Source organism: Juglans microcarpa x Juglans regia, chromosome 5D, assembly GCF_004785595.1.
Source record: "Juglans microcarpa x Juglans regia isolate MS1-56 chromosome 5D, Jm3101_v1.0, whole genome shotgun sequence".
NCBI lineage: Eukaryota > Viridiplantae > Streptophyta > Magnoliopsida > Fagales > Juglandaceae > Juglans > Juglans microcarpa x Juglans regia.
The window spans coordinates 4,038,799-4,049,942 of record NC_054602.1 but is presented as its reverse complement, the minus strand read 5'-3'; the positions used below and the strand labels follow the sequence as shown (position 1 = coordinate 4,049,942).

The 11,144-nt window shown below is 34.4% G+C and overlaps 1 protein-coding gene across 1 annotated transcript; it reads left to right on the top strand.

Moving 5' to 3' along the window:
* Positions 1–9,903: 9,903 nt before the first annotated feature.
* LOC121265134 (E3 ubiquitin-protein ligase BRE1-like 1) lies at positions 9,904–10,664 on the top strand. The gene is made up of 2 exons (XM_041168631.1): positions 9,904–9,981; positions 10,454–10,664. The coding sequence occupies exons 1-2, from the start codon at positions 9,929–9,931 to the stop codon at positions 10,662–10,664; spliced, it is 264 nt and encodes an 87-aa protein (XP_041024565.1). The 5' UTR covers positions 9,904–9,928.
* The last annotated feature ends 480 nt before the right edge of the window (positions 10,665–11,144 follow it).

The window sequence follows — 11,144 nt, the reverse complement described above, 5'->3', positions numbered from 1 at the left end:
CATATGCTGAGGTGACACCTATAGGCACTGTTAAAATTTCAGATAAACTCACGCTCACAAATGTCTTATGTGTGCCCAGTTTTGCCTTCAATCTTATATCTGCCAGCAAGCTCACCCAAGATTCTTCTCTTTGGATCATTTTTCTTGAAAAATTTTGCTTCATACAGGACCTATCTTCTTGGATGACGATTGGTCTTGCTGAAGTTTCCAATGGCCTCTATTTTCTCAGACCTCAACCCCTTCTTGTCATGCTGTTCAAGGCCTTCCATCAAACACAGAAACTTCCAGTCAGCACACCAGCAATAAAGACTCAAGCTCTAGTCAACTTCAAAACTTTGATCTATGGCATTTTAGACTAGGTCATGTATCCCATCAAAAGATGAATGTTATTCAACCCCATGTTCCTAATGTAAAATGTAATAGTGATATGCAATGCACAATTTGTCATTTGGCTAAACAAAAGAGGAAACCTTTCCATTTGAGCTCCATTTCCACATCTACTCCTTTTGAACTAATTCACTGTGACATTTGGGGGCCATACTCCCATCCTTCCATTCAAGGCCATCAATACTTTTTAACCATTGTGGATGACAAAACTCGAGTCACTTGGGTCTACCTAATGAAGTTCAAATTTGAAACAAGAAATATCCTATAGAATTTCATTCACATGATTAAAAACCAATTCGATGCCAAAATTAAGCAAGTGAGGTCTGACAATGGTCTAGAATTTCAAATGACAGACTTCTATAATTCACAAGGCATTTTACACCAAAGAACTTGCATCTACACCCCTCAACAAAAATGGGGTGGTGGAGAGGAAGCATCAACATCTTCTCTCCACTGCGAGAGCCCTTCTTTTTCAAGCTTCCCTTCCACTCAAATTTTGGGGAGACGCTGTGTTGACTACAGCACACATCATCAATAGAATTCCTACACCTGTCCTCAAGAATAAGTCCCCTTATGAAACCCTCTTCTCATCTATTCTCTCATATTCTCACTTGAAGGTCTTTGGATGTCTATGCTTTGCATCCATTGTCAAGAACCATAGAAGTAAACTGGATCCTCGAGCAAGAAAATGTATTTTCATAGGCTACCCACCTGGAATCAAAGGATACAAAATTTATAATCTTGAAGATCATTCTTGTTTTGTCTCGAGGGATGTAATTTTTTATGAGTCATTTTTCCCTTTTCAACACCAAACTTTTGATACCACCCCACCAACTCAGAACGTAGTCCTTCCAATACCTATACAAGAATCCATCTCCTCTCCCTTCACATCCCAACATTTCACTCCCTCAACCCCTACTAAAAACAGCACCGCTGAGTTTACCTCACAAAATGATGAACACAACTTGCCTCCACCCTCTTCACCTTACACACAATCACCTGCCTCTCCACAAACCAACACAACACCTATCACCCTCAGGAGGTCTGATAGAACTTGACACCCACCTGCTTATCTGCTTGATTATCACTGCCAGACAGCTCATACCAACCCATCTCCACATTCACTTCATATTCCTACTGCTCATCCTCTCCATCACTACCTCTCCTACAAAAATCTTTCCCCTCATCACCATTCATTTGCTCTCTCACTCTCCCTCCTTCGAGAACCTCAAACCTACCAAGAAGCTCCTAAGTCTAAGTATTGGCAAGATGCCATGAATGCTGAACTTAAAGCCTTAGAGGAGAATGACACCTGGACAATCACTGTGTTGCCTGAAGGAAAAAGGGCAGTGGGATGCAAATATGTCTATAAGGTTAAACTCAAGTCTGATGGTACAATAAAGAGGCCTAAGGCTAGATTAGTAGCAAAAGGCTACACTCAAAGGGAAGGATTTGACTACCAAGAAACCTTCAGTCCAGTTGCCAAACTCACAAATGTCCGTGTGTTTCTTGCCTTAGCTGCTACTCTCAATTGGCACCTTTATCAATTAGATGTGCACAATGCCTTCCTTCATGGCAAGTTGGATGAAGAAATATATATGGAATTGCCTCCTGGTTACCACAGTAAGGGGGAGTCCACCACCAAGGGAAAGCTGGTTTGCAAACTCCACAAATCACTCTATGGACTCAAGCAAGCTTCTAGGCAATGACACTCCAGATTTTCTGAAGCTCTTACCTCTATTGGATTCCAACCCTCAAAATCAGATTACTCTCTCTTCACTAGAAACAATGAGGATGGTTTCATAGCCTTGCTTGTCTATGTTGATGACATAGTCATAGGCAGCTCCAACATCAAGGAAATTGATAAAGTAAAGGCCCACCTTCACTCTCAATTCAGAATTAAAGACCTTGGTATCCTCAAATTTTTCTTGGGATTAGAAATTACAAGGTCAGCTGCTGGGATCCATTTGTGCCAAAGAAAATACTGCCTAGAGATCTTAGAGGATGCAGGGCTCCTTGGGTGCAAACCAGCAAGCACACCCATTGAAACAAACCAAAAACTCTCACACTCAGCTGCAGATTCACTAAATGATCCCTCAAGCTACAGAAGACTTGTGGGAAGACTGATTTACCTCACCATAACAAACCTGACATTACTTATGCAGTAGTCATACTCAGTCTATGGATAGACCAAGTGAGGTGCACATGCAAGCTGCCCATCGAATTTTGAGATATGTGAAAGGCTCAATAGGGCAAGGTATACTCTTCTCCTTTCAATGTGATCTACACCTAAATGCTTTCAGTGACTCAGATTGGGCGGCATACCCAGAAACAAGGAGATCCATAACAGGTGTCTGTGTCTTCATTTGTAATTCCTTGGTTAGCTGGAAATCAAAGAAACAAGCAACAATCTCACGTTGTTCTGCAGAAGCAGAATATCAAGCACTAGCTCACACAAGCTGTGAACTAGTATGGTTAATTTCCTTATTAAAAGATTTTAACATTATGCATACCAAGCCTGCCATCCTATACTGTGATAACCAATCTGCCTTACACATAACCAAGAACCCAGTTTTCCATGAAAGGACCAAACACATTGAGCTAGATTGTCATTTTGTTAGAGAAAAAGTGTTGGCCAAGGTTATCACTCCTTTACATGTTGCTTCAAGGTTTCAACTTGCAGATATTTTCACTAAGGCACTAAGCACTGCAAACTTCCAGTTTCTGTTGTCCAAGATGGGCATTTTAAATATCTATGCCCATCTTGAGGGGGAGTCACAAAACTCGGATAATCTAAGGACCATGAAGAAGGAATGCAACCCTGCTGCTGCTACAAAAAGGCTACTCTGTCAGCACTGCAACAAAGGAACATGCAGCTACCACACTGCAAAGGCAGAAACAGTAGCCTCACAGAGGAACATGCAGCTACCACACTGCAAAGGCAGAACCAGTAGCCTCCATGATAAAGCATAAGGAACCTGCAGCATACCTTTAGGATGATGCAGCTGCTGCTCCACCATTTATGTACATTTTGTAGAATTGTTTGTATACTAGGAATAGAAACTTACCTGTCTTCTTTTCCTCTTTCCTTTACCTTTGCACCCATATGTTTTGTATAATATATAAAGGGACAGTGTGTAATGCAGAAGGTAATTCAATGAAAAGAGTCAAAGCGTTTTTGGCCTCAGTTACTCTCTTGATTTCCTCTCTCATTTTTCTTCTCTCAAGGTGCAATTTTAACACGGGAGAGTTCGATATTATGCCAAATAAAGCCGGAAAGGTTCCACTCTTCATGCAAAATCACCCAAATCTCTTGAAGTATTTTAAGCCGAGCTTTGTATCATTCGGTCCTGTCCATCTTGGTAAGCAAAAATACCAGTCAGCAGAAAAGTACAAGCTTAGATTGGCAAACTACTTCGTCAAAGACAGTGGTAAAGTTCCTAATATTTTGTACCAGAAAGTTGAGGACAACCACAAGCAACTGATGCAGTACTTCGACGAGGAAGTGGCCGGAGATTATGATAAGCAGGACCTCACCTGGATGTTGTTTGTAGACGGGTCTGCAGTTTTACAGTCCATTTTCTGTGTAGTTCAAGTAACATTTGAATAATTGAAAATTGAACACGATAAAATGGCTTTATGGGAACAGGATTTGTTCTTGTTGGAGAACCAACTTCCGTATCAACTCTTACTGGATTTGATGGATTCCAGCGCAAAGAAAGATGAATTGAGGACATCCATGTTGTTCATTTTCTACAGATCCGAGTTCATGCACAATTTTTAACTCCTTTTATTTCTGTTGCATTTTTTCCCTTATAGATCTGAACAGATATTCATATATTTGAAGATATTATGTTTAGATCTATGTTTTATTTTATTTTATTCGATTAATGTTATTTTTTCTCTTTCACTCTAGTCTTCTCTATTCTCTCTCTTATTTGTTTTTTCTTCTATCATGGATCTGCATGTAAATGAACGCATGTTGTATGTTTCTATTGCCGGTCGTTTTTTCCTATAGATCTCAACATGTCTTCATATATTTGAAGATAACGTGTTCAGATTTTGGTGTTCTTAGTTTTTTTTCCCTCTGGGTTGATCTTTATTTTTTGTTTTTCTTTGGCCCTTGCTTGGTTTGTTTTTTCTTCTATTTTGGATCTATAGGTAAATGAATGAATGTTGTTCGGTTCTCTTGCTACTTGTTTTTTCCGTATAGATTTCAACAGATCTTCACATATTTGAAGAGATTGTGTTCATATATCAATCTTATTTTTTTTTCTTCTCAGTTGATTTCTATTTTATGTTCTGGTTCTTTTCATTGTAGTTTTTTTTTATAACTTTACAAATTCCTTTTTTTTTCAGATCTGTGATTTTTGTTATTCTTATTTTTGCTTCTGTAAATTTCCTGTTAATACCTTCTTTGCTTCGTTATGCATTTTCTTCTATCATTTTTGTTCATCTATGGTGCATATTTGTTTAGTTGTGATCTGAGGTTCTGTGGAACTTCTAGGTTTGGAAAAGTTTACTTCTTTCGATACTTATTCATCCCGTTTCTATATGCACATATCTTTTTACAATATAGCCAATTTTACACATGTATTACATGTTTCGATCTTCTACACCTACATGAATTTTATTCAGTTTATCAATTTCTTCTATACCTACTTCTTTCCATTTTCTTTCTTCGTCATGCATATGTCTATTCTGTTATGAGTTGATCTGAAAGTATCGAAGTGCAAAATATATGGCAACTTTGTTTAGATGCAATTTTTTTTTTTTTTTTTTTTGTAGCTGTAATTTCTATTTTTTACGTTATAATTTCAACTTTTAATTTTTTTTAATTGCAATTCCTACTTTCTTTGTCATGTATATGTCTATTATGTTATGAATTTACATTATTATATTTTACATTGTAAATATTGGGTATGAAATTATCCAAGCTAACAAATTTTAACATGCATGTGTATGAACTATTTCATGAAAGCATAGAGAAATTCAAATTTAATTGAGAACAAAAGCAAACGGAAGCATATCAAGTTGATTATATTTCATCAAAACATAGAAAATTTCATATTTTACTGAAAAACCAAAAAAAAAAACATACCGTGTTGATTTCGAAATTTACAAACGATTTGGCAGGTTTCACATACTTCAGCCTCTGAACATTTGCATGAATTAGATCTACTCAAATCTGTAAGGATGAACACTGTGATTTTTTCATTCAACTACACGGGGAAAAAAAAAACAAGAATATTCATATCTATGAAAAAAAAAAAACTACTCTTTTTGTTGTTATTGGTTGTATGGTTCTTCATTTATTTTTTTCCCTAGAGAACTTAACAGATCTTCATAGATTTCAACAGATCTATTAAAAAAATGATATCAAGAGACAACAAAATTATTTAGAAAAGTCAAAATTAATTTATTTCTAACAAATTAATTATTGCATATAAAATAAATAACTGAATAAATAGTCAAAAATACTCAATCCAGAAGAATCAACATAAAAAAAATACCTCTGAAAGTTGAGAGTTGAGAGTTGAGAGGCAAATTTAGAACTAAATTTGAGAATGTTAAAACAACGAGATGACTGAATTTATACAAATCGGCAAGCAGTGGAAGGGGTGGGAAAAAAAATAATCGGAAACTGATAACAAAAAACCAAAATTTGAGAAAATGCTAACAAAAAACCAAGCGGCAAGCTGTGGAAAACGGGAAAAAAAAAATCAATCCGAATCTAACAACAGTCGGTGCAAGCGGTGATAAAAAAGATAACAACTGAAAAAAATCAGAACGTAAGAGAAGTCACGGACAAAGATGAAAAATAAATACAAAATGAAGGATAAAAATGGAAAAAAATGAACGAAAATGGAGGACAGAGATGAAAAATAAATACAAAATGAAGGATAAAAATAGAAAAAAAAATGAACGAAAATGGATGACACCTGCCTGCCTATTGGCGATTATTATATATGAGATATATATATATATATGATATGTGTTTTAAATGAAATTGTTTTTATAAAATTATATCACTTTTATAAATTATTTTATAAAAATAGTTCACATTTAAAATACGTTGTGTACGTAAATGGTTACAAAAAGAATTGTGCATCATTTTCAATATGACATGGTCCCGTTTGGATTCAAATATGAGTTTATCAGATAGTTTTAGATGAGTTAAATAAAATATTGTTAGAATGTTATTTTATAATATTATTATAATTTTGAGATTTAAAAAAATTAAATTGTTTATTATATTTTGTGTAGGAGTTTAGAAAAATTATAATGATAAAATGAAATGAGTTGAGATGAATTTTCAATCTAAATCGGGGCAGAGTCTTGCTATAAGCACTGATCAAACCTGGAATATTGGTGCATTTTTTTCTTACTGATCATACAACAATGCATCATGAACAGTAAAATTTGTTACCATGTATTCATGCTCCCAACGTTTGTTCAAATAGATACAACTTACTGAACGGCTCGATCCTCTCTGATCTTGGTGAGATTACGGGCTTGTTAGCATTTAAAATTTGCTATCGAATCAGGCTGAGTTGATATCCTGGGTAAGTAATCTTGGCAATTATCCTGTGATCTTGGGTCCATGGGCCTTTAAGGTGTGGGAATTTGGCCCACTCCCAAGAGAGGATATTTGTAATTGTCTCTCTAATTACTCTGCAAATTCCTATTACATGGATGTTCTCTTTTACATTTCCTTTTTTTATGCTGTCATTTTCTTAGTTTTTCGTGTATCTGATAAAAATATTACAAAATATAACACATCATGCTATTTTGGTTCTTCATGCTTTCTCAACTAAAAAATAAAATAATAAAAATCTTTAACAGTTAGATTAATATATGAGCATCAAACTTTATCGATACAACCTCTAGAGTTTTTATTTTATTCGAATAAAACAGATTATGAAAATACGAAAATGATCTATTTTGTGATCTCCCTGAGAGAATATTAATCCAATATTCATATATATATATATATATATATATATATATATATATATATATATATACACACACACTAGTAAAGGGCAAACACGTGCATTGCACGTGTGCCCAATTGCATAAATATGAAAAATATTTTTAAAAATAAGAATTTCTTGTGAAAATATGTAATAATAAAAAATAGATTAATATATATAATTTGAAATGTAATAGTTTTATCTATATTTTAAGATTTTTCTCATTGATCATAAAAAATATCACATATACTATCTGCAGAATATCCATGACGGCAGATCCAAAAGTGACTATTAGAGTTGATGTGCTATCATCATGCGTTTCTAAATAAACTTGATATTTAATGATAGTAAATAAATTATTATTTATTGATATTAACAATTAATAGTAAACTTGAAGTCTGAAATGTTAATATTATTTCTATGTGAGATATGGAGATTTATTTTTTTGTGACATATATGCTATGATTTTAAATTTGAAATCTTAGATGTTTTGAGATAATAACAAATGTAATGAGTAAAATAACAGATCTACAGATTTACAAAAACATAAGAAAAATCAAAATTGTTAAAAAAAATCAAAACTGAATTGTAACAAACAATCAACATTCTAAATTTAACATGCACTATTCCAAAACCACAACACAATTCATAAATTCCTATTCTTCATCTCCATTTCATCCCAACCAACCTCCAATCTCCATATTTTTTGAGAAAACAACAGTTTGAAAAATATAATTATTTATAAAAAAATAGGAATTATGATTTTAAATAATAAAATTATACCGTCATTGCTGTATAGATTTCAAGCCTTTGGCAATTTCAGATATTTTTATTAATGAATCAGCAGAATTGCCTAAAGTTGACGTGTTTGGCCTATTAAAATTGTTTGCAATTATTTCTTCAACCAATGTATTTTCTATTGCCCTTAAAATTTGAATTAATAATTAAAACAAAACATTGAAATAAGAAGAAATACATGTTAGATATATATGGTAATATATGGAGAGATTTTAGAATTGTTTGTAATAAGATGTAATGTTCAATTTTTTTTTTTTTAATCTTTAAACTGCTTTTTCTTTTCTTACATGCAAACATACAAAGCACAAAAACAAGATTCTAAAAAATAAACAATAGAACAATTATCCATTTTAAAGCATAGATAAATATCATCTAATCAATAAAATATGCTTAATATTAAAACCAAAGTAATTAATATAATATTGAATTATTTACAATTAAAAATCTTAATATTGATAGAATAAATATTGAGAATTAACAATCACAATTCCATATATTTGCAAGATGCCTCGTAGAAATAAATGCATTAAATATTATAAAATATAAATAACAACATCTATTTGTATAAACAATAATAAAACGTACCTGGAGATAGGGGCAAATAAAAAATCAGTGGAAATAGAGCCAAACAGCAAACAGGAAGACAAGCACAAATGATAAAACCAAAACACCTGTTGTAAAAAAATGTATTATACAAGATCATGTAATTATTTCAATAATATATCATTTCAATTCAATAATTATTTCAAGAGGGTAGCTAAAAGAACAATGAAAATAGGAGAAATTGACAATAACCATCCTGAAGAACCGCAAATGAACGACAGAAGCAGCGAATCTATAAGTTAACAAAAAATAGAAAATATTATATCTATATCAATAATTATAGTTTCATTGGATATGGCGTATATTTATTCTTCTCCTCCGATTGAGCAGCATACCAATATTTTTTTGTAGGGTTCACTACAAGAAATCAAGCATTTTCCAACGATTTTAAAATCGTCGCAAAAAAAATTTCCGCAAATTGAGGTTATTTCCGGCGATTTTTAAGTCGCCGCTTAATTTTCGTTGCGAAGTTGGAAAATCATGGAGGGAAAATGTACAATTCATTTTTTGTGGCGACATTTGTACCTTTAGCGGCTATTTTTGTCATCGCAACAATATATTATTAACTGTAGCGGCCTTAAATTTCTGTCGATTAATAAAAATTGCCGCAATATATACTATTTGCGGCGAACCTTGTCGCTGTAAAAACACATGCGCCCATTTAAACTTATTAGCAGCGAGTCAAAAGCGACGGAAAAGCTCATTAAAATTAAATCCCCCGCGTTAGGTTTTTCCCTCATTTCGTTCCCTCCAGCCGTCTCTCCCCCTTCCCCCTTTCTCTCCGCAGTCCCTCTTCTCTCTCAAGCCTCCGCCGCACACAACCAGTAGCCAACGACCCCACCATGCCGCCGCCACCTCACCTCGACGGCCAACCCCTCCTTCTCCCCCAGCCCCCACGCCGATCTCTTTCCTTTTCCTCGAATCTGGCATCACCTCTCTCTCTCTCGGATTTCTCTATGTCGCCACCGCTGGGGGCACCGTTCGCCACCACCCACACCTCGACGTCGTCGCCAGTCCTCCGTCGGAACCCCCTTCTCCTCCACGCCTAGCCCAGCAGCCTGAGGCCCTCCCTCTCTCCCTTGCTCTGTTCGCAACCCATTGCTACCAAATGAGGAGGAGGCGAGGGGAGTAGGGCAGATGAGTTAACCTCGAAGGAAAGTGATATGGAGTTAAAGTTGATTTTGGAAATGTATAGACGTGAATTTACTGATTCAAGGTAAGAGAATATGCACATTTTGTTTTTCCTTGTCCACATTTCTAATGATATTGGTATCTTTACTTAAAAAAAAAACACTACTAATTTGATATACTTTGTCAAAGGCCCATTGGGTATTGTCCAAAGTTGTTAAATGCACCGAGAGGAATCTTTCTAGAATCATCACATTTGAATGGATAAGAGTGTGCGCTTTTTTGTCGGAATTAAACGTAAATAAACTAACAAATCTCTTAGATGGGTAAATGGCATTCCTCAAATTGCAAGTTGCTGTTATCTTCTTTTATAACACCTACATAATGTTGGTTCTGGTTCTGTAATGTCAATATGATGCTACAACTGAATTTTGCATAAAAATAAATAAGTTTTGCACATTCAATTCCATTATTTTTACAGGTTGCTAAGATGATGTGATATATATTAGTTTGTTTAGTGTTATGATGTCACTGTTATTAGAAGTTTATAAGATCTGCAGGGATGTCATGGAAGCTACAGACTCAGAATATAAGGCTTGGGCCCATGTTCAAACTTTGAAATCCTCTCTTGATGAGCGCAACTTGGAATTGCGAGTCAAGACTGCAAATGAAGCTGAGGCCATATCCAAGCAAAGGCTTGCCGCAGCAGAAGCTGAGATTGCTGAGCTGAGGCAAAAATTAGAATCTTCCAAAAGGTTTGATTTACATTGACAGAAAGTTTTATATAACAATAGAATCTTCCAAAAGTTTTAGAAAACTTGGTTTTATTTTTTGTTGAACTTTTGTTTTTCTTTTGGCAATATAATCTTGAACTATACAAAGATAATTTATATAACAATAGATTTATCTATTTTATCGATTCTGTATAATCATCTTTTATACTAGAGGTTGTGGTTTTGGAAATGGAGGTATTCTTCTTTTCCTAGCTCCCTGTTGACGCTAGGTTTGAAAGCTAATGTAACTTTGAGGATTTATTTTTTGTTTATGCTTTTGCAGACTAACAGTGATTTTGATGCTAAACCCATGGTCATGCTTCGATGCAACTATCCAGGTTAGTTAAGTTCATTTATTGCCAATGCAGATTCACATATGTCTACATGATTCACATCTGTCATTATTGTGATGTATTAGAACTGAATCTCAGTCATTGTTCTGTTTGCTTAATTTTTGTATTTTCTTTTCAGTTATAGC

What these genes read in the sequence shown, in the direction of transcription:
- LOC121265134 (XM_041168631.1), top strand. Translation starts at nt 9,929, where the DNA reads ATGGAGTTAAAGTTGATTTTGGAAATGTATAGACGTGAATTTACTGAT. An exon ending in CGTGAATTTACTGATTCAAG is followed by an intron (nt 9,982 to 10,453) that starts GTAAGAGAATAT and finishes TAAGATCTGCAG; the next exon opens with GGATGTCATGGAAGCTACAG.